General features: G+C 32.2%; 1 protein-coding gene across 1 annotated transcript in view; it reads left to right on the top strand.

Annotated features, from left to right (window-relative positions):
• Positions 1-23,863, top strand: part of LOC129227965 (dynamin-1-like) — a 129,755-nt gene extending 105,892 nt beyond the window's left edge. Inside the window, exon 17 of the mRNA XM_054862590.1 lies at positions 23,826-23,863. Coding sequence (XP_054718565.1) covers positions 23,826-23,863 — 38 coding nt within the window. The remainder of the gene's footprint in view (positions 1-23,825) is intronic.
• The last annotated feature ends 1,143 nt before the right edge of the window (positions 23,864-25,006 follow it).

Below are 25,006 nucleotides of genomic sequence, written 5' to 3' on the forward strand. Positions count from 1 at the left end.
TACGTTCTTTTACCTTAGTTCAAGTTACTCTAGTAACAAAACACGCTAATTCCAATGATTAAAATTTTGTAGCACCTAAAAGACACTTCAATATGTTACGTAAAAAAAATGAGTAAATTTAGAGCATTCCCCTTTTATTCAAAAAAACATCTAAAATAGAGAAAAAATGAAATTTTCGGAAATTTTTGAGTACGATTTCGTCATCAAGAAATTCATAAACAATTACTGAATTCGAGCAGATAGTTAGTAATAGATAGTTTTTCAATCTGAATAATTTTTATTGTTATTTTTTTCATTAAAAGAGTAGAAGAGTGATTTGAAATCTGAAGTAAATTGGCAAACTTTCAATCTTTGTTAATATCTCAGATTCAAAAAAAAAAAAAAAAAGACTCGAATAAATTTTACTTTGCTCTTTCCAAATAGATACTTGTTTATAGAATGTGGAAATATTTATTTTTTAAGTGTACGTTTATAACTTATGGAGTTATTGAATCACAAACTATACTTTATAATACAAGAGAAAGAAATAGATCAGTGGGAGTCATAGCTTATATTAAAGAGAAATACTACTTTTCTGATCACAGTATTTTAATGAATACTGCTGAGGCATTATACTTGTATAATAAGGAACTTGATTTTTTCATAGTTTTTATTTACAGGGCTATTGAATGTAGTATAAATGATTATATATTAGAACTTGAACAAAAGGTAAAAGGAATTGTATGTAAAAATATTTTGTATATTGGTGACATAAACATTGATACTTTACAGAATAACACGACAACAAATGATTATATTAATACTATGTACACTATGGGTTTCAAGCAATATGTTGATATACCAACTAGGTGTAATGACCTAAGCTCATCCTGTATTGATCATGTCTTTTATAAATGTAATTACAGAATAGATAGAGGAGTAACAGCTTCAGTACATAAAACAACAATAACCGATCACTATGCATTACTATTAAAAATTGATAACAAAAAATTATTAGAAAAACATTTGAAATGTAATCGGAGTAGCGAGCAAATAACTAAAACATGCATCAATTATAGAACTTTCGAACAGGATATTAAGGAAATTAATTTCTCTAGCTTAATAGATGAAAACATGGAGATAAATGAGATTATAACACTTTTATCAGTAAAATTAAGGAATTCATGGAAAAAAAACAAGAAGATAAAAAAGCTAATAAATTTAAAAAACAATGGATTACACAAGAGTTAGTAAATAAGATCAATAAAAAAGAAAAATTATATAAAAAAACAAAACAATTTCCTTATAATAAGGAATATAAAAATAATCATAAAGAATACAATAAACAATTAAAAAAGTTGATTAAAAAAGAAAAAGAGGATTTTTTTCATGAAAAATTTGTCCATGCTGGAAAAGATGGAAGAAAACAATGGAATATTATTAAAGATATTACAGGGGTTAAGAATAAGAATTCCATCAATGTAGATAATAGCAATGAACTAGTTGAAAAATTTAATGACTTTTTTATAAATTGTTGTGTGGAAATAAACGGCGATAAAGCATCAAACTATGATAATAACATAACACACCAAACAAATTCTATGTATATTTACCCAATGGAAATAAGTAAGGTTAAAAATATTATTGATAATATGCAGAATGACAAAACACCGGGACATGACGGAATTACAAGTAATGCACTTAAGATAATTGCTAATTATCATATAGAAATTGTGACAAAAATCATCAATATTAGTCTACAAAGATGTGAGTTCATAGAAGATCTAAAAAAAGCAATAATTACACCGATACACAAATCAGGTGCTAAAGATGACTGTAATAATTTCAGACCTATCTCAGTTCTACCAATATTCTCAAAATTATTGGAAAAATGTTATAGCTCTCAGTTGATGAATTTCTTAGAAAAATATGATTTTTTCCATAACGCACAATACGGATTTAGGCAAAACAGAAATACTGAAAAAGCTGTATTAAAATTAGCAGGTGAAATTTATGCGAACATTAACGAAAACTATGAAACTTCAGCAGTATTCTTGGATTTACGCAAAGCATTTGACAGTGTAAGCATAAAGATTTTGATAAAAAAGTTATACGATGTTGGAATAAGAGGAATACCTTACAAATGGATATTATCCTATCTCACGGACAGAAAACAAGCAACAAAACTAAATAACTGTATAAGCAAATATAAAACAACAAAAACGGGAGTCCCTCAGGGATCAATTTTAGGTCCTTTACTTTTTTGAATATATATTAATGACATGTCATACATTAAATTATACGGTACAATTACTCTATACGCAGATGATACAGCATTATCATATTCTGCAAGGAGCATTAATGATATAAAAAAAACAAATAGAACTTGATTTAACTGCTATAAATAAATGGTTAACTGACAATATGTTATCTCTTAATATAAATAAAACAAAATACATAAAGTTTGATTTAAAAAAGAATGGAATTAATAAAATTGATTTAGGCATAAAATATCACGAACCAACATGTAACTGCACAAATAACTGTAACTGCCCTACATAGAAAGAGTCGAAAATATAAATTATTTAGGTATAACTTTTAGTGAAAATTTAAAATGGAAATGCCATACTGATAAACTTGTGAAAAAATTACCAATTTAAATAGAATTTATGCAAAAATTTTGAAAATAATTTATGGATCTAAACAAGAACTTAATAAAAACGATACTATTTTACAAAAGTCAGAGAAAATCTATAATATCAGAGAAATATATGCACAGAGAATATTGTATTTTTTGCATAACAACAATAACTGGTTTGAAATTAATGAAAAACAATATAATACTCGAATTTCAAGTAAACAATATAAATTTATAAAACCAAATAAAACGATTATTAAAAAGCAATTCTTTTACTTGACACCGCGGCTGTTTAATGCACTAACGGAAGATGTTAGGAATGAGAAGATCTTCAAAAAATATAAACAAGGGGTCAATGAATATATACAAAATAACGACATTCTATCAATAATTAACTTTTAGCTGATAAAATATACTGACTTGCCAACCGGAGGGGGGGGGGATTTTGTATTGTATTTTTTATACTATTGAATGTTTCAATGCGATTTATTGTGTTTTTTTTTTTTCTGGAGTCAAACAGTCCAATAATTGTTCTGTGTAAAATTTTTACTACTTGTGTAAAATTAATTTGTAAATATTACTGTTAATACATATTTGTGTTTGTACTCTATACTAAACCAATTAAAAAACACTGCGGACAGTGCCTTTGGCGCTCTTTAGTGTTGAATTTACTACTAACTCATATTGAACTATAGTCAAGTTTTTTCTTAATGTTTTATTATGACGTTTTTAATTCATGTTTTATAATTTGTAAGTTTTTAAACTTTACTTTATTTTATTTTGCTTACTGTTATGCATGTGTATTTTGTTTTGTTAATAAATCTTATCTATCTATCTATCAATCAAACTGGCTGCAATGAACTCTGAAAATTTGGGCTTAGCGTACACTGTAAAAACGATTCAGAAACGTTCCTGGAAAATAATAGGCAGCTGTTGTGTGCCCAATTTCAACCAGTAATATATTTTGAAAAAACCAGGAACGCTTCTCGATAAAAGTCAATAACCTTTCTGAAATATTAGGCAACCTTCTAAGAAATATAAACAGGTTTTATGTATTTGATTATAACCTTCCTAATTTCCCACGGGATCTCCGGAACCATTAAAGCAACCATGGCCAAATCTAGGCGAAAATTGCAAGCAAGAATCAAGCATATTCCTTGTCTGCAATTCCTGCCTCGCTATATAAAGCTGCAGCTATCCAGTGACTTATTTGCTCGCATTGGAGGTTTACGTCAATCTGGACGGGCCGTAATCAAACTGAAGCCGATACACATAATAAACACGCTCAGTCAATCTTTAAACTGGTAGTAAAAAATATTTTTCACACCAGTGAAAAGTCTGCATTCGTGTATCTTTCAGCAATGCAGAAAACTTTTTTGCGAAGATACTTGATTTTGCGGGGAAATAGGTGAAAACCTCTGAAATCCCGAAACGTTCCACGGAAAAAACCAGTAACGTTTCGGATTTTTTTTTACAGTGTAAGCATCAACTTCTAATTTGAACAACAATGCAACAAACAGTTTTTAAACTTCCATACTTTGCATTCCCGCATAGATATGCATGGTTTACCTAAATAAAAATGTTCATTGAAATCTGTGACATGTCAGCCACAGCTCATTTGCTCATTTCGCAGGGAATGACCGATACATGAAACTAGTAGCCCCGTGCCGACCTTGCTTGGGTTAAAAAATGATCTCTCTTTAATGAATATGGTGCAGGTATATTTAATTTTAAAATTTAATGGCAAACAACATTTTTTGTTTCGTTTTTATGAGGTTTTGGAACAAATCGATTAACCTTATTTCCTGATTAAGAGAGACCAACATATAATTCCAATGAAGCGGGTATTTCCTAATCTGTTTTTAAATTTAGTTTTAAGCTAAAAACTCTTTAAATATTTGTTGTATCGATTTGGTTATGGTGTTTTTCGATGCGTTAGAAACGATACCCCACTTTCCAAGATAGCAAAGTTGAAATTTTCCCCCTTCTTCAACCGCCCAATCCCAAAAAACGGAAAGGGAGAAGCGCACAGAGAAAAGTCTTTCACTTTTGAAATGTCGTTGATAAAGATATAACAAAGCAGTTTGCAAAGAAAAACCTTGGGTTTTAATTTTTTCCAGAAAAACTGCTAATTTTACTGGACTAGTGATTCTCAGCCGCATTTTGCTTGAAGGTAATCGTTCTTTGAAGGTCTTGAATACTACTTGATACAACGGTTGGATTCTTGAATATAGTTCAGTGGCAGAAACTTCAGACTCATTTCGCTCATCCGAATAATTCTAGGTGATGCAGTAATATCCAAGAAATTTTTTTTCCTATTTCTTCTCAACACCTTCCCTTAATGCACTTCAGTCATTGAGTTAAAATTGTGAATGTAGACCAGGAAATTCCAATCTGATTCATAGGAACTCCCGAATACCGATTGTGAACATGTTCCGTACATAGTGAGGTAATAATTGAACAGGTTTAAAAATAGTGTTCATAATACCGGGGTGTTCATATTATAAGGTGTTTAGAACACACAAAGGACAACCTATGTTAAATCCATGGAGTTCTGCCGGGATCGTCAAAATGTGTTCAGAATATTGTAGTGTTTACATTACAAATGGAGAGAGTCCATTGTATACTACTGCAATGGCTACTGCAGAAAATAAGCAGAAATATTCTAAGTATGGCTTTTAATTTGAAATTTCTCTTATTATTCAGTGAAAAAGTGTTTCACATTATTTACATTTTGGCGTTTTAACAATATCATAATAAAATTAATGATTGCAATTATGTGTTGTTTTTCTACATAGACAGCGAATAAATTTGCACATTTTAATATTCATCGGCGTAACTCTAATACAGAAAGGCAACGTTATAATTGGTTTGATTATTTTGTTGAACAATTTTATTCTTTTTTTGTGAGGAAACTAATTTTCATAGCTTCAGTTTTAAAAAGATATAGGATTCCCTAAACGGAGAAAAAATGAATTTTTAAGCATAGCGCAGAAACCACCTCATATTTTGAGCTCAAATTTTGGATTCTAGTATTAAGGCTCTTCTAAATAGTTTTTCAATTCAAATATATTATGACTTTAGATCATATTAAAAAAAAATGTTATCATAATTTATAAAACAAAATGTACATTTACATTTTCGCTGCTGTAAATAATGTTTTTATTGCTGGGTTGATTCATATTTTGATATAAAAAAGCAAGTCTTTGCCGCACCTAAGGTAATTAATGTGTTATATGCAAAAATATCAAAATACGTTTTAACATTACGAGACGGATTTCTCAAAACTTAATTTTGAAGTAACGGCTGGATCAAATAAAGCAAAAATTTGTACACAATGTTAAAAAATGATGCAAATCACATGTATGTAATAAAAAAGAGCGGCTTTTATTGAAGATTTTCAGGTTGATACTCGTTTTAATATGAAGAAGACCCCTTAACAACAATTTAATAACATGTTTATGTAGAGCACATTATTACTAAAAAAAATAATACCTTACACCTGTCTTTAGGGTCAATAGTCTTTGAATACGAACGAGTGTTTCGTTTTTTTCTTCTGTGATTGTACCAAATAAGAACTCATATCTTCTTCATTTCTTCTCATTGAATCATTTGAGCGATTAGAGTAACGAAAAGAAGAACCTTCGCTGAAGTGAGATGTAAATAAAAGGCCCTTCACACTCGTACTCACACAAAACTTGTAATCTCTCCTATAGTTTACATATTTCAGTTTTAATACGTAATTGCTACCAGTTTTATTTAAGTGTACATTAGTTGCATAAATTTACAAATTAGTAACATTGAAGTGCTATCTTTTGCTTCTAGATTTATTCACGAATTCGCAGGTAAGAGCATTTACTTCGCACCTGCGATACCGCAATAAATCATAGGTGAGTCCATTTACAGAGGACTCTCTCTATATGAACACTGCCTATAATGTGAATACCCCGATATTCTGAACACATTTTGATGGTACCGGTGAGACTCCATAGACGTAACATAGGCTCACCTCTCTGTACTGTGAACACTTAACAGTATCAATACCCCAGTAATATGAACGTGTTTTTGAGCAATCACGATTGCTTATTGTTCTCATTTGACCGTCTTTGGTGTCAGTGCCTTTCTCAGCCCCCACACGTCACCTGTAGGTGCGACTCCGTCCCCCGGTAGCCGCTCCTGGTTGGTAGCGTCCGACACACATACACGCTCATACACATACCCACTCACACACATACAGACGTGCCAACGGGCATACACACAGGTCTAATCACACAAAAAAGCCTACACATACACAACTAATACACACGCCTCCGTTCAAGAGGAGAGGTAAACTTGGAGGGACAGGAGTCGTGTCTAGAAACAAGTGAGTACGGTAGTAACCAATGGGTAGGGTCCTGCCGCAACTCGTGATTGCGTAAAGTATAATTTGAATTCAAAATTTCAGAATTCAAATTAATTTTTCCTTTTTTTTTGTCATTCTTTAATAAGTATCCCTCTCTATACTGAACATGTTCACAATCGATACTCGGGAATCTCTATAAATTAAACTGGAAAGTCTAAAATACATTCACAGCTTTATCACAATGATTGAGAGGCATTAAAAGAAATATGGAGAGAGGAAGGAAGAAAAATTACTTTCCTGGATAATTAGTGCACAACATAAAATCACTCAGCTGAGCAATACCGGCCTGAAGTTTCTGATACGGAACGATATTTCAAGAACTCAACCGTTGTATCAAGTAGTATTCAAGATTTTAAAAGTATGATTACCTTCAAGCAAAATGCGCCTGAGAATCACCCGGAAACATTTTCACTTGGAAGAAAACACGTACAGTCATAGAAAAAAAAAACGAAACACTTTTAATTGTTCGGCCATTATACATGCTAGAAAGGAAAGAAATGTGTCATCCGACTTGATTTGAAGTCTTCTTTAAAACTACGTAGGTAAAATTTTGATGAGGGACCATATACAAAGCAAAATGAGCACCAACTCTTAATTTTCAAATACGAACCCCTATTTTTTGCTAAATAATTATGTTTAGACAGCAAAATACAGGCAGGGTACGAAATTTCATTGCATTCCGTGCAGTAGAACATGAGTTATTAACGAAAAACATTTTAGGGACCGTCACCATATTGAAAATGCTACTTTCAAGGTCACGGCTTATCAAGTAACGGAATGTAAACAAAGAAAAGACAGAGATTATGTAGCTCAATTCAAGATTTTTTGAAGTTCTCTTTTTTTCCGCAATCCGATAATTTTTGGCCGATAATGTTGCACCAAAAATCGATTTACGGTCGAAAACTTTTTTTTTTTTTTTGGAAAAAAAAAAAAGTTCAAATATTTATTAATTTTTGTCTATCTAGATTAACCTAAGAAAGACGGATGGGGTTTGACTGGTCCATCGTATAGATCGTTGTTTAATAAATCGAATATTGACAAATTAAAAGAAATGGAACTTTTTGCCTTATCTAATACGAACCTATTGGATTGCTTATATAATCATTCAGCAAATTAGCCTCATAGAAATGTAAATATCCAACCTTATACCTAGAATCATGATGTGAATATGTTTGATAAATGTATTGCCCCTATGTTACAAGTTTATTTTGGAATGAATAGAAAGTCTTTTGATGTAAAATGAAATTCGCGTTTTTAATTTCGCAGAACATCGAAAGAAGTTTGGTACATCGCATACAAAATTATAAAAAGTATACCGCCCAACGTGGGAAAACGCAGCTTTAAATAGATTGGTGACTCGAGCGAAGCAAGGCCCGTGAAAAGTTGCTTTCAAAACATAAAATGAACCAAATGTCAATCTAAAAAATAAAACAGAAACAGGAGAATATAAATACCCGTTAATGCGCGAACATTTCATACTCGAATTTTATTTGGGAACGTTTGACTATTTGAATTAACACAGTGGACAAACACAGTAGTTGTTCTAGCGGCTATATTTTAATCAAAAAACGGCAATTTGTTTTAAATCCAAATTTCATACGAAAGATCACAATGCGTGGTATTATTAAAAAAGTATAACACAATCGGCGGTTTTGGTTAAACATGCAATGTCTCTTAAAAGCAATTTATGTAAATAATTTCCCAATGATGTTTTAGCAACGAGTTTCGAGATGGATTAACGCGTAACTAAAATTCGGAAGTTAGGGTAAGGTGGGGCATTTGTGACTGAAAAATCCATTGTTGATCTTTGATTATTTTTAACTGGAAAACTATTTACAGCAAAGTATTTAAATAACTGTCAGGTGATGTACTATATATTTATGTACATAATATGCTATTTGTGGATGCACTTTTGAATTATGGTTAAAAATGTGTTACTTTTCTAAAAAGGATCTAAAAAGTCACATTTGCCCCGGGTCTGGGGCATTAATGATTTTTTGAGAGGCATTTGTGATGACTGCCAATTATATGTACTTATTTTAGTGCTTTATCATACAGGGTAATTGTGATGAAAAATTTTCATTCTGAACTGCAAGTAGCTACATTGTTAGTTTTAATATGACAATTGGTTCTTGAGAAATTAAATTTTATTCTGACCCACAAATTAGAACATTTTTCAAAATTAAAAATGATACATGAAAAAAGATGTTATAACCTACAATTTATAAAGGAAACAGTGCAAAAATGTCATTTTTGAATTTGTTAAGGTTTTTGTACATTAAAGAAATCATAGCATATGTTTTTGAGTCCAACGTGAATGGTCCAATTCCTATAATATTTAGTGGACTAGCAAATATAAATGGCTTATTAATTTCTGAGATATCATCTCTTCTTGGCCATTAGAAAGTTTGGTTTTCAGCCTTGTGAAAAACATATATCCAGTTCCAGTTTTATTCTTTGACAAAACTCTCCCAATATAATAACACTTTTCAAAATATACAGCATAATATTTCTCTAACTCGACATGATACTGAACTTTATTCAATTGTTGTTTGAGTTCATCTAAAGTCCATTCTTTTAAATCACCTAGTAAATTTAGTTGAGTTCCATTAATTTTGCCATCATCTTTATCAACAGAACTATTTTCATTTTGACTCTTTATCTCAGAGTAAGTTTCAAGTTTCCCTATTTCTTCATATTCTTCTAGTTTATCAATAATAAAGTCACTCACAGATATATCACCATCACTGTCCTTGTTCAACTCTCTGTTAAGTTCTTCTTCCAAATCTCCGTCTACTTCGTCACTATTAGAATCTACTTGATACACTTAAAGCTTTTTTTTTTCTGTTTACATAGATTTAGAGCTATAAGTTCACGTTCTTCCTTTTTAATTTGTCTTACAGCCTCTCTCTCTTTTTTTTTTTGTATACTTTCATTTTCTTTCGCTTTATTTTTCTCTAGCCTCTCCAATTCTTTTGCTTTCTTTTTCTCCAGTTTTTTTTTCTATAATGCTTTCTTTTCTTCCTCTTCCGCTATTCGTTGTTCTAAATAAAATTTACTTGTTAATGTTGTTGAAAAATCTATTCGACGACGTTTAGTAGCTGTTACTCAAGGCTGTTGGGTAACAGTTTGAAGTAATATATCTTCAAATGAGCACCTTGGTTCACTTTGGCTTATGAATTTAATTAATGAAAGATCATACTTTTCAACAACAGCAATACATTTGAAACTTACTAAACAAGGATCTAAGTGATGTTTAAAAACATGCTTCAAAAGAACACCAACTGGTAGCAATATTGAAATAACTTTTGCCCCACACTTGTCATCACTATTGCCCCACCCCATTTTTAAAGGGGCATAAGTGATTTAACTTAAAATAGCTGTTATAAGTGTTATAAAATTTATATCTATATTTATAAAAAACTCGTGTCACGATGTTTGTTCGGGGTAAACTCTGAAACTACTGAACCGATTTTTATCAAATTTCATACGTATCTGTAATTTGGTCCAACTTAAAAGATAGGATGGTTTTTATAATTTTTAATTGCAAATAAAATGTTTATTATACATTAATAATGTGTACTGATTGTTTGGTTCTGTAAATTCTTAATAGATGGCGCTGTAAGTTGATTAATATTCAAAAATTTTATTCTTACGTTAATTAAAATATTCAAATGATACTATGTTAGGGATATTGATGGTTATCAACAGTATCGCCGCAGAAAGGAGGAGTATAGAGGCCACACTTTTCAATATAAATGTCAAATTCTACAAATCAAGTTGAAATTGATAAACACCGGTAGTTCCATACTCACCACTGCTTTTAAAAACGTATGAGACTCATATAAATGACGAGTTTTACAGCTCCGTGAAATCCATTAGATACTTCGTCAAATACAGTATTAAGGGTCCTTATTAAATTGCATTTGAATTAAGAGATATGGATAAAATTGATGGAAAAGCGCAGTGAGTGGACATAAAAACAGCAACAAAGCTATCTGGCTTCCCCATATATTGAAAGAGACCCTTCTGTACAGCATCTTGAAAACGGTCAACCAATATATTTTACCGAAGATATTATATACGAATAGCACTTGAAACACCAAAAACGACTCAGATTTTTTTTTTTTTTTACATTGTCAAAAACCTAATGTGTTTGGCCCAATCCTCTGATAAAAAAATTTTTACCATGTTCCACGCTATTTTACATGCATTGTAAACAAATCCGAAATGCCACTGATTACTTCCGTGGAACATGTTGGATTTCATAGGTCTTCAACAACAGGTTATTTGGAAATCAAGTATCTGCTTCAAAAAGTTTCCTGAATTGCTACAAACGTCATGAATGCAGACTTATCACTGTTGCGAAAAATATTTTTAATTTCCAGTTTACAGATTAACTGAGCGTATTTATTAAGTGTATCGGCTTCAGATCGATTATGTTCAGTCTTCACTGACTAAACTCTCAATGAGAGTGAATGAGCCTTTGTGTGTAGCTTCCGTACCATTGCAGGATACGCAGACGAATTAGACCATGATATTTGCTTGCAAGTCTTTGTTACTTTTCGCTATGATTGCATCATTAGTGTTGGAGCTTTCTGGGAAAAGTAGAGAGGTGTCACGCTTTCTATTCAACTTACCTAATCTTTTTCTGAAGGTCCAGCGACACGACATGCTTTTAGCCTGGGATAGTACTGAATTCTTCAAATATTCCAAAATAATTTTCAGGAAGATTAATGAATTTTAGTGATGAATTGACGTCATTACCATCGTCGTGGTCCGTACAGATTGACATAACTCCCAATGGGAGGTAGGGAGTCTCTGGATTCAGTAACTTTCCAGGAGTAACAAGCAAGTAGAATTCTTTGTGCGTGCTTCAAAGTCCTTCTTAGCAGTGGCTATGGTTGCGATAATGCTTTTGGTACTTTCTTGGTGAGTCAAAAAATGTCCAAGCTATTATTTTTAATCTTATTTCGGTTCTCTCCAAAGGTTTCAGAGAAATGATTGTCTCGAATCGGAGAGGTTTCGGAATTCTTCAGAAAGACTTCAGGATAATTTTAGGAAGGTTTCTTACTTTTAGTGGGATATACTCCTATTTTTTTCTAAGATATGTTACTGGCAGAAATTGGGCGTATTCGCTGTCCATTATTTTTCAGGACGTTTCTCAATTGTTTTTACTGTGTTGAATAAAATCAAAAAAATCATAGAAGCCACGCAAACAAAGAACACAACATTCATCAATCTCGGGCATAATTAAAAATTAAAGCCAAGACATTGGGACTAAAACTCCATCCAAAACAAAACTGTGCATCCAAAACAAAGTGGATGTTGTTTTTGCATTAGTTTTCGTTAAACATTCCCTAAAAGACGGGAATATTTGCGGACCGTTAATTGTCGAGTGTTTAATACATATCACGATGCATTTCGCAAATTGTAATTATTTGAAACACGCAATCAGTGGGAGTTGAATTTTCTAATGCAGGTTTTGCATAACGAAAAACAGTATTCGTCATTTGTTTAGGATAATTTTTACGACATAATATCCAACACAATCAGCATTTTCACTGTATAAATTTTATGCTTGAGGATGTACTCCACAAAGTTAAACAAATACACCGATATCCAAATCTAGATTAAACACCAAAGATATATAATGAAACTTTAGTGTTGATTGAAGATTTATACATTTCAATTTCAAATTTGTTGTTTAGTCATTATGGTGTGATATCACCTGATTGATTGGTCACCGACTTAGTTGAAACTGATTTGCAACGAGAAAAAAGAGTGAAATGACGCTGTCTTAGCTGCGAATATTGTGAATAATGAGCCATTACTGACAGTTGAAAAAAAATCATAATCCGATTGTGCTGACCGTTGATGCTGAACAAGACTATACAGTTGTTTATGAAAACAAAGCCGTAAACATTCCAACTGATGTTTTAAATTCTCCGGATATACCAGTAATGCCACTAGAGGATTTTCGGTAGAAAATTCGTTCACCAATTATTCTTTTCATAGTTTAAACTCACCTAGATTATGCAACGGTACACGTTCTTTCATCACAATTTTGACGGAAAAGTTTGAAGGAGAAATTTTAGTATTGCCACGTAAGCGATTAATAGCGTCATAATTTACAAACACATTTGGAAGGCTTCAATTTCCGATTTGTTTAGCTTTTGAAAAGACCATAAATAAATCTCAAGATCAAACAACGTCTACTTTCGGTTTGGACTTGAAACATACATGTTTCTCTCATGGGCAATTACAGGGTATCCTGAAAAAGACTGACTGTTTTCAAAAATTCATAACAATAAAATGGATGGTGATAAAAAAAATAATTTTTGCAGATAATTCATGTGGTGGGCCGTAAGTTTCGCCCCCCAAAGTTCCAAAATTTAGTTCAAGAATTTTCCAGTAGATGGCGCAGCAGATGTAAGAAGACCGTAAATCAAAGAAAGACAGAAAATTACATCATAGTTTTTCGAAAAATGTTTTTAATAAATAAAATTATGCAACAATATTTTCAAAGTGCCTGTCACGGGCTGGAACCACATGTCGCAATTGGAGGAAAAATCGGTAAATTCCAATAATTATTTTTTGACTTAGAGGCTTCCTATCTGCAGCGCCACCTATTGAAAAACTTTTGAACTGAACTTTGGAGCTCTGGGGGGGGGGGACGAAACTTACGGCCCACCACATGAATTTTCTGCAAATTTTTTTTTATCATTAAGAATTTTCCTGTTATAAATTTTTGAAAACAATCAGTCTTTTTCAGGACACCTTGTATCTATCGCCTACCCACGAGTGGGAAAGTTATCATACCTATTTGTGTTAGCAAAAGCAGGTTAAGCAAGAATATCGTGCACAACTTGGGGTTAGATAATTTTTAGTTTTCAAATAATAGAAATAATAATAGATCGAAGTCAATGTTATCTATCTCATTTATAAAATTTAATTTTTATATGTTTTTAATTTAGTTAATGTATTTTGTAAAAAAGTTATTGATTACAAACTATAGATAAATTGAGATGAATAAAATTTAGTGCACATTCTAAAAGTTTATGTTGGTTTATGTTTAATTTCTACGTTCTGATATATTACAATCAGTATCGATATTTACTATCACTTTCAAGAAGTATTGCTTTCATTTTTGGCCGAAGTCATTCTTTGAAATTTACTAAGCCTAAGTATAGTGCTTTAACCATTAAAAGTTTAGTCAGTACTTACTAAGTTCAATGAGTACTTAATTACGCCTAACACGCCCGTTATCAATCTCATTCGTTTTAAAGTTGGCTAGACTATTTTAAGCTTTACTAAAAAATATTAATTAGATTCTATCAAAATATTGAGTAAAAGAATATTTTAATCCAACTACTTCGCCACAGCAACGCGAGGCTGGGTCAGCTAGTAAATTTATAATGTAAAACTTCATTTAAAATAGCGCAGTACAAAAATTATATTTTTAGAACAAAAAGTAAAAATTTAGTAAAAACGTTTGTAGATTATCAACAAACCTGAAATCCATGTTCAAAAGTAATGTAATAGGAAAACTCCATCCATTAAAAAGTATAATGTAAATGCATCTCAAATACTTTTGAGTGTCATATAAGACATTTTAAGGTATAAGACTGAGGTAATTTCATACAGTAAATAATAATATCGCAGGAGTAATAAACCCTGGTCACATTTGCCCGAAATCACAATTGCCCCACCTTACCCTACTTTAACTTAACTCAAGGTGAACCGAAATCAGACTTCTTGTCTTTTCTCGGATTTTGTAACCTTGCAATTGCAAAGAAAACTTAACATTCTTAGATTTTGTTTTGCATACCATACATTTGTATGCTATTATTATCCATAGTTTCAGGGTAATGGGCTATCGCACCTACCGCAAAACAACGCGCAGCACACCGACAACCGCGTTAGTCGATCCAGAAGCTGCATTTTCATTCCTATTGTGGACTTGCGAGTCTGGGTTCGGAACTGATCGTGTTCCAGGCAGAAGTTATGTCATTGAAGCTGAGAGTGCGAACAAACTGGTAGATAAAGTAAATTTATTTCCTGTATTATGGCTCTAGATGGTGAGCTAAATTTTCTTATCCACCAGTTTGTTGGAACATTCAGCCGCAATGATATGACATTTGCTTTCCTTACTCGGATAATGAAAATCTGGATAAATAGGAAAAACTAGGATAAATAATAACATGAAGTTGAGAATAAGTATGAAGTTTATACAAATTTTCATGAACGAAGTCATGAGAAGGAGAAAAGCAAACTGTTCCAGTTGCTCGGATAGTCACAATTCAGGGCAGTCATGCCCGTTAACAATCATCTTTCATTTTCCGTAGTTCTCCATGCTATCAAAAAAAAGAAGAAAATATTTTGAAAATTTATCTTTGGTTTGCGAGAAAGATTTTAATGTGAAATGCACGGACAATGACAGAGAAAGTAAATAGAAAAATAGTATTTAAATTACAATTAAAAATAGACAAAAACTCTATTAATCTTACGCCCAAATAAATGTTTTGTTAAATCTTTGACGAAGTCAAAAAATAAATAAATAAATAAAAATAAATAAATAAATAAAAAATAAAATACATAAATAAAATAAAAAAGTTCACAATTAACCACAACTACTCTGTGTGCAGAATTTGGGCTCAAAGCATGTGGCTCACCACTGCCACTCTGGCCACTGACATGTCCTCTCCTAGATCTTAACACATTGAAAAGAATTCAAACACTTTACAATAATAATAATAATAATAATAATAATAATAATACTCCGTAGAAATCAGCAAACTGATCTAAGAGCAAATATTATTTACTGACCCATATGGATAGCATTAAAGAAGAAATTTCACGCTGTCGACTTTTTTTCGAGTGCTTTTCCCCGGTTTAGACATTGCAATAATTTTTCCTTTTTGCAAATTATCATTGAGACGAGCCATTCTACACTACCTATTGCAACATGACAAGACAATGAGGTTTTATTGTAAGTTTCTGTGAAAGAGTTGTGTATGTTAATCTTTTTTTTCAAAATTATCAAAAGTCATTGGTCAACGCAGGAAAAAAAAAGTGTTTTACGTGTAGCTTTTAATTTAAAATGTTCTGTAAAATATTCTTTTATAAAGCAATGAAATAGTGTTTCGCATTATTTACATTTTGACGAACTTATTTTTAAAAACTTTATTTTTAAACGATATCCACAAAAAACTGACGATTGCAATGTTTTGTTGTTCTGCAGAGACAGCGAATAAATTTATACAATAAAAAAATTCATAGACATAATTCTAATGTAGGAAAACCGCGTTATAATTGGCTTGCTTTTTTTGTTGAACAATTTTGTTCTTTTTCTACGAAGAAACTAACTTTCATAATTTCTGTTTCAAAAAGGTATATGGCTTCCTAAAGTGGCAAAAAATGAACTTTTAAGCACAGCGCAAAAACTACTGAATATTTTGAGCTCAAATTTTGGATTCCCACATAAAAGCTCATCTAGATTGTTTTTCTATTAAATTTTAATATGGTTTCAGATCATATATTTTTTAAAAAATATTAAAATAATTCATAAAAAAACTAAAATTACATTTTAGGTATTTTAAATTATGTTTTTATTATTGGGTCGATTCATATTTTGATATAAAAAAACAATCTTTGCCCTAGTCTAGTTTATGTGTTATGTGTAACAATTTCAAAATACGTTTTAACATTACGAGAGGGATTTTTCAAAACTCGATTCTGAAGTAACGGCTGGCTCGAATTAAACAAAATTTTGTATACAAAATTAAAAAAGGATGCTAATTACAAATATGTGATAAAAAAGGGGGGTTCTCATTGAAAAATTTGAAGTTTATGCTCGTTTTAATGTGAAGACGACCCCTTAACAACAATTTATCAACATAGTTATGTAGAACACATTCTTCCTGAAAAAATAAAACCTTACACTTGTCTCTAGTATCAATAGTCTTTGAATGCGAACGAGTGTTTCGTTTTTTTTTCTATGATTGTACCTTGCATAAGAATGTACAATACAAAAAACAGCTGCATTGTAATATCTTATCTCATCAAAAACAACCCCGTTGTAAAAATTTCCCCGCCAAGAAAATCTTTAACTTTTCCTGACAAAAAAGAAAACCTGCATCTTAAACCCAAAAACCCTCAGCCATAAAAAGTTATGATATCTAGTTTGCCCGCCAAGTATCTGTCAAACTATCATCCTCCCTCTTCTCCTTTTTCATCACAGCTACTTCCATTAGAACCTCCTCCCACCTTCAACTCCTCAGAAATATATATAGATCTTTTAAATTGTTTATCTTGATTGGCGGGAAGCTTTTTGCTCACCAAGCAAACACTTCACTTTGAAAAGCTTCCCGCCAGACAAGATAAACAGGTTTTTGGGTTGAGGATGCAGGTTTTCTTTTTTGTGCGGAAAAGTTAAAGGTTTTCTTGGCGGGAAAATTTTTACAACAGAGTTGTTTTTGATGAGATATCACATCTTTTTGCATTGATATTATTACTTTGTCTGTATTTTTAGAATTGAAAACATCAAGTCAAAAAAAAACTGAAATTTGAAATTTCAATTGAAACAACGCTGTTTTGTGTTTTTAAGGAACAATAATGGCTATCCTAATTTTACGTCAAGTTATTTTCTGACTATTAAGATTCTATGTTCATTTTGTGAGAATTGTGCGGTTTAAATTTTATTACAATTCTTGTATCCTCTCTCTGTTTCAAAGAAAATATCTTGGATAATAAAATACTATATTTTAAATTACATTGCTTTCGAGTATTTTACATCTTCGCAATAAATTCTATTACAGTTTTTTTATTTGACAGATTATTCAACATTTTCATGAAGGTTTCTTTAAATGTTTTACAGCTTGAGGGCTTTTTTAATCTAGCTTTTCACTTTTTGTTTAATTACATTTTTTCTTAAATTGTGGATTATTTTACGTTTTATGGGATAATTTTAATTGTTTGGTGATTTATCTTTTTCTTGATAGAAGTCTTTGTCTTATTTAATACCTAGTTTTGTTTAAAAGTTCATTTAAAAAACGAAATAACGCATGTTATCACCAAGCAAAAAAAAAAAAAAAAAAAAAAAAAAAAAAAAAAAAAAAAAAAAAAAAAAAAAAAAAAAAACTAAACCATTAAATATTTTAAATTTGAATGTGTCAGAAGATCTATACAACTTTACTCGATGTCAAATCGCGGATATCCCAAATTTGCCATAGCGAATGCGCATGTTGCGCGCGGACTAAGCTCATTAAAAGTCTTGCTTAAATTAATTGCAAAATATTTTTCAGCTAACAAATTACTGCAAAGCACGGATATCCATATACGTGTTTCATATATTTTTAATTCATTATGTATTGTTTGTGAAAAATCCATTAATTTAGAAAATAAGCAAACCAATAAAAAAGTGCCATTTTTCGCTTTCAATTAAAAAGATATATGTGCCGTATTCATATGTGTACAGTTTCATATAATTTGTCGCGTAAAATATTGTAATGGTTTAACCCCAGTTTCGCGCCAACATTTAAAATTTCTTCCCTCCATAAATATATCAGAACTGAAAAACAGGAAGAAAAGAAATTTTGTATCGGCGAAACTGGGGGGGGGGGGGGGGGGGGGGAAGGACAGCATTCTAATCTCATTTATTAATTTTTTTCTCTGCTTAAGTATAAACAAACAACATAGAATCTGAAAACAGAAAGCCGAATGAGCTAAGTCTGCGCGCATGCGCAGTCGCTGTGGCAAATTTGTGATATCCGCGATTTAACGTCTAGTTGCAACTGTTGGATGTGTTTTCGTCTTGATTGAATTTCATTTCCTAAGACAACTTTGGAATAACTGTTAGATCTGTTCTACACCTTGCAACTGCGGTCCGAGATAAACAAACCCTATGAGCTGAGAGTAAGTACGTAAGAATTTAGGGGAAAATTATTGATTTTCAAACTTTAATTACTCCGGTCAATGATGTCCCTGGGGGTTGAATTTTTGTATATGTACTCAATGGCCCCCCAAGAATATGTATACAAAAAATCATTACCGTAGCCCCCCGGGGGGCTGTGATAGAACCCCGGAAAGGTACAATTTGGGGGGTAAAAACGAGGGGGGGAAGGGGAGGGGGTCAAATGGCACAAAAGGCACATCAGTAGGGCACAAGGAATGTGTGTGCGAAATTTCAGCTTGATTCTTTTTTTCGTCTGGGCTGTAGCCCTGTCAAAGAAAGCGAAAACGTTTTGGAACAGCGATTTTATAACTTTAATACCTCCTCCCCCCTGATGGTCTAGGGGATTGTATTTTGGTTTACGGCGTCAGGGGCCACTAGAAATTGAGTGTACCAAAAATCAACTCCGGGGGTCTTCATGGGGCTAAGATACAGAGGGGTGAAAAACCCAAAAAACACCAATTCGTTCTGTCGCGTAATCTTGTTCTTGGTCGCTTTATTTTCTTTCGTCTTTGGCGGTGGATTTGCTTCTGCTGGCTGCTGACGTTTGGTTTCCTTGGCGGGGCGGGACGCTCCCGCGCCCCGTGATTGTTGAACATATCTGGCTTTAACCGGGCACAATTCTGAACTCTCGAGACAGATTCCAGGATAATTTCAGGAAGTTTTCAGGACATAAGTGAGAAACATTTTTGTTTTTTTGCAAGATATTCTATTTGCAGAAATTGGGCACATTAGCTGCCCATCATTTTCCAGGAACGTTTCTGAATTGTTTTTACAGTGTAAAGCAAGTCGAGCAAGTACATTAAAAGGGACCTGAAGTGCGCTTTTTCACGAGTTACAATCTAACATTCAAAAACTTGTGAAGAACAAACAGTGGTCAACGTCTTATTGATGATGTGAAACTGACTAAAAGGCCAGCCTCACTTAGATCCTAAAATTACGTCAAATTAATTGAATTTACACTCTAAAAAACAATCGAAGCATTTCTGGAAAATCATGGGTAGCTAATGTGCCTAATTTCTGACAGTATCATATCTGGAAAAACCTTGGAAATTTTCCCGCTAAAAGTAAGTAACCTTCTTGAAGTAAACCAATATTCTTTCTGAAACAAGCAGAAACCTTTCTAATCAAAGCCAGTCATGTTTCTGGCCTACATCAGAAATCTTCAGTGCAAATTCATATGCACACTTTCAAATCTGAAGCCTCCATGGAACCGAAAAAAAGTGTTCAGATTTTTTGTGTGTTCTTTATATAGGGAGACTAGAAATGTATGTAAACGCATTTTATTGCGTTAATAGCCTATGTTCAGTACTTTTCCTAAGTAAGCCATACCAGTTACTTAAATAAAGGTACTGATTTTGGGATTGGTGTTTAGTGCGATGTCTTATTCACTTCAATAGGACCTCAACTCTTGCATTTCTTTTTTCCTTTTTTACCTTTAGAAAGTTTTTCATAGCATTCAACAATAAAATATTAAAATACATCTAGTTCCAGATAAAAAAGATTAATTTTAATCTGTTTTTGTACTGTCTATACTCATGAAAGGTACGTGTTAATATCCAATTTTTTAAGTGAAAACTTTTCCGTGAGATTCTCAAACGCATATTGCTTAAAAGAAATCGTACTGTAAAGGATTGGAGTACTATTTGATACAATGGTTGGATTTTTGAAATATAGTTCAGTGCCTGAAGCTTCAGGCTTATACTGCTCTGCTGAATGATTTTATGTGATGCAACAATCTCCAAAAAATTTTTTTTTCTTATTCCACTCTTCATTTTCCCCTTACCATTGCCGTACGGATATTGTATTCATTACATTGTTCCCATACATTGCATACACTTGCCGATAAATTTCTATAGGCTTTTGGTCAACAAGAAATCGTATCACAGATCGCCCCTCACAACTCGCGAATTTTTCAATAGCAAAGCGTATTTTATGACAAAAATTTCAAAAAATTTCTCCGGGGCTGAACCTCCGGACTTTCCCACGTCTGAATATTATATTTTAAGACTACTAGGTTCAACAGTTAATCCAATTTAAACAGTTAAATGTTCTTATTTGCATTTAAACCAGAATTCTTCCGATAAATAGGACGACTAATTTAGCGCTAATTCCAAGTTAATAAGTAAAGTTTTTTGCATTTCATCCAATATTTATTAAGGTTAGTAGAAGGGCCTCACACACACACACAGCATTCACTATTTGTTTTTTTTTTTTATACAAATAATATTTGAATAGTGTGTACAAATTCACATAAATTTAATCAAAGCACAAGAGCTCCCATACCAATTAACCACTAGACGTTGGAGTTAGACATATTTAAAAAATATTTCAAGTAAAATTTAACAATGATTTATGAGCTGAAGATTCTTACCGATAATTTTTCGCTTTCGTGACTCTGTTTACCAGCTTGAAGAAAACCTAACACCTTATATGTAATTCCTGTAAAATTTAAAAAAAAAAAATATGGGAAATGTTAGTGTTCTTACATTTTTTTTAAATTTAATTCAATAGCCTTACTAGACGTAGAAGGGGTGTAGGTGTGGCAGCAGCGAAAGTAGACAGAGAGCAGCTCTGCTGCTTTTTTGGATCCTAAGGCTTCTGTACAAGGGGAACTAGCTGACTTATCTGGGTTTCCAGATTAACAGGCAAAAAAATTAGAAATTGTACAAAAGCCTTATTGCAGAAAACTGGTGGCCAAGCTTTAGATGTGATGCCTAAAAGACGTTAAATTATTTTATTCTGTAGGTGAAGGCGATTTAATTAATACAAATTAAAAACAAATAAGGTGTGAAAATGAGGTTTATTACAGTCAACATTTCCCGATAAATTTTTGTCGAATTTGTGAACTAAGTTATCTTTCTAGATTCACCTTAAGTGACATTTTACTTAACTTATCATCAATTGTTTTACGACATAGCAATCAACGAATATTATAACGTATTTATAAATACTAGAAACGAGGTTGGACCGAATTTTGTCTTGGAACCAAAATGTCGGATAAATCAACCTGCCCTTTTCAAGGGGCTCTATCGTGTCCGGTACTGAGGAATGATGAGTCATGCTAAGCGATAGAAGAAACGATAGGTCGCTCAGGAAGAAGATGCTATTTGAAAGAGAAATTCATCAAGGGTTGACTATATTAATTAAGAGCACAAATTTATTGATGACATTAACTCCTTTGGATCCAAAATCCTTTGCCTATTGACGACATAAAAGCTTGTACAGTCATAGAAAAAAAAACGAAACACTCGATCGTATTCAAAGACTATTGACACTAGAGACACGTGTGAGGTGTCATTGTTTCAGGAATAAAAGGTTCTACATAATTATGTTAAAAAATTGTTGTTAAGGGGTCGTCTTCATATTAAAACGAGCATCAACTTCAACTTTTTCAATGAGAACCCCCTTTTTTTTATCACATGTTTGTGATCAGCATCCTTTTTTAACTTTGTATGCAAAGTTTTGTTTAATTCGATCCAGCCGTTACTTCAGAATCGAGTTTTGAAAAATTCCTCTCGTAATGTTAAAACGTATTTTGATATTTTTGATCATAACACAAAAACTAGATTAGGCACGGCAAAGATTGTTTTTTTATATCAAAATATGAATCGACCCAATAATAAAAACGCCCTTTACAACACCTAAAATGTAATTTTAGTTTTTTTTATGAATTATTTTAATATTTTTTGAAAAAAATATGATCTGAAACCATATTAAATTTTAACAGAAAAACAATCTAGAAGAGGTTTTATGCGGGAATCCAAAATTTGAGCTCAAAATATTCAGTAGTTTTTGCACTATGCTTAAAACTTCATTTTTTCTCACTTTAGGGGACCGTATACTTTTTTAAAACAGAAATTATGAAAGTTGGTTTCTTCGTAAAAAAAGAAAAAAAAATGTTCAACAAAATAAGCAAACCAATTATAACGTAGTTTTTCTACATAAGAGTTACGTCTATGAATTTTTTAAATGCATAAATTTATTCGCTGTCTCTGCAGAAAAACAACACAATATTGCAACCGTCAGTTTTTTGTGGATATCATTCAAACGTCAATGTGTAAATGATGCGAAACACTACTTCATCGTTTAATAAAAGAATATTTTATAGAACTTGTTTAATTAAAAGCTACACTTAAAATACTTCTGTTTTTTTTTTTTTTTTTTTTTTGCAATAGACAGTGTAGAATTAATGGCTCTTACCCGGTAATAATTTGCTAAAAGGAAAAATTATTGCCTCGTCTTAATTTGGGAAAAAGCACTCGAAAAATAGCCGACAGTGTGAAGTTTCGCCTTTAACAGTATCCAGATGGGTCAATAGGTAATATTTGCTCTTAGATAAGTTTACTGGTTTTTAGGAATTATTATTATTATTTTTTGTAAAGTGTTTGAATAATTTTCAATGTGGTAGGAGAGGACATTTTAGTAGCAGTAGAGGGCCGCGTGCTTTGAGCCTCATTCTGCACGAAAGTGGTAGTTGTAGCTAATTGTGAAGTTTTTTTTTGACTTCGTCAAAAATTTAACAAAACATTAATTTGCGTGTTAGATTAAGTTGAGTTTTTGTCTATTCTTTATTATAATTTAAATATTTTTTTTTCTATTTATTTTCTCGGTCATTGTCCGTGCATTGCACATTAAAACTATTCTCGCAAGACAAAGATAAAATTCCATTTTTGTTTTTAATAACGTGGAAAAATATAGACAAAAAGAAAAATTGTAAAAAATTATTGTTATCAACTACTAGATGCCTATCTTATTACATGCATGTTTTTCAGAATCCAATATCTGAATATTCGACTCCACCTTTTTGACACTGGCACTCTAATTTAACTTTCTGGTCCCCATTCTTTAAGCAAACAATGGGCCACAAGGACCAGCTGCGAAGGTCTGAAAGTGGCCCGCGTCTCCATTGTTGTTTGGTTAACCCATTCAATGGCTGCAGTGGGTCCTAATAATGAGCACAGCAGCCGTGCACCGAACAACTGGTTTAACCGAACAATGAAGCAGGTGTCATGTCATTGAAGCCGAGAGTGCCTAAAAACTGGTGGATGAAGAGAATTTATTTCACTAGTGAGATGCCGTAAACATACAGCAAATAAATTTACTTTACCTACCAGTTTATTCGCACTCTTAGCTTCAATGAGGTGACTTCTGCATCCTGCACGATTAGTTTCGATTCCAGTCTACGAAATTCGTAGCAAGGACGAAATTGGAGACTCTGGATAGATAAAACTCATCTGTCGGGTATGCTTCGTGTAGTATTGTTATAGGTGCGCTAGCCTGTAGCCTCACACTATAGGAAATGTTCATTTGCAAGTATATTGTACGCGAAACAAAATCAAATACTACTAAGCTTTGTTTGCATGTGCTAAGTTACAAAATTGGAGAAATGACAAGAAGTCTGATTTCGGTTCACCTTGGTTCAAGATAAAATAACTTTTGTCTTTTTAAATTACGGGTTGGACCATCTCGAATCTCGTTGCTAGAAATAGCATTGGGAAATTACTTTCCAAAATTGCTTTTAAGAGTCATCACATGTCTAACTAACACCGCTAGTTGTGTTATGTTTTTTTAATATTACCACGCATTATGATCTTCCGCATCAAATTTGAATTTGAAACAAATTCTCTTTTTTTTTTCTTGATTACAAAAAAGTCGCTAGAACAATTACCGTGTTTGTCCACTGTGTTAATTCATATAACCAAATTTTTACCAAATAAAGTTCGAGTATGAACTGTTTGCTCATTAATGGGTATTTATATTCTCCTGTTTCTGTTTTATTTTTCAGATTGATGCTTCGTTCATTTTATGTATATAGAGCAAATTTTCACGGAATAAATAAAACTTGCTTCGCTCGTGTCTCCAATCTATTTAATGCTGCGTCTTCCCACTTTGTGCGGTATATTTTTTGTATTTTTGCGTGCAATGGCCCAAACTTCTGCCGATGTTCTGCGAAATTAAAAACGCGCAATTCCATTTGACATCAAAAGACTTTCTATTCATTCCGAAATAAACCTGTAACATAGGTGCAATA

Source organism: Uloborus diversus, chromosome 8 (assembly GCF_026930045.1).
Source record: "Uloborus diversus isolate 005 chromosome 8, Udiv.v.3.1, whole genome shotgun sequence".
In the NCBI taxonomy this organism is placed as follows: Eukaryota; Metazoa; Arthropoda; class Arachnida; order Araneae; family Uloboridae; genus Uloborus; species Uloborus diversus.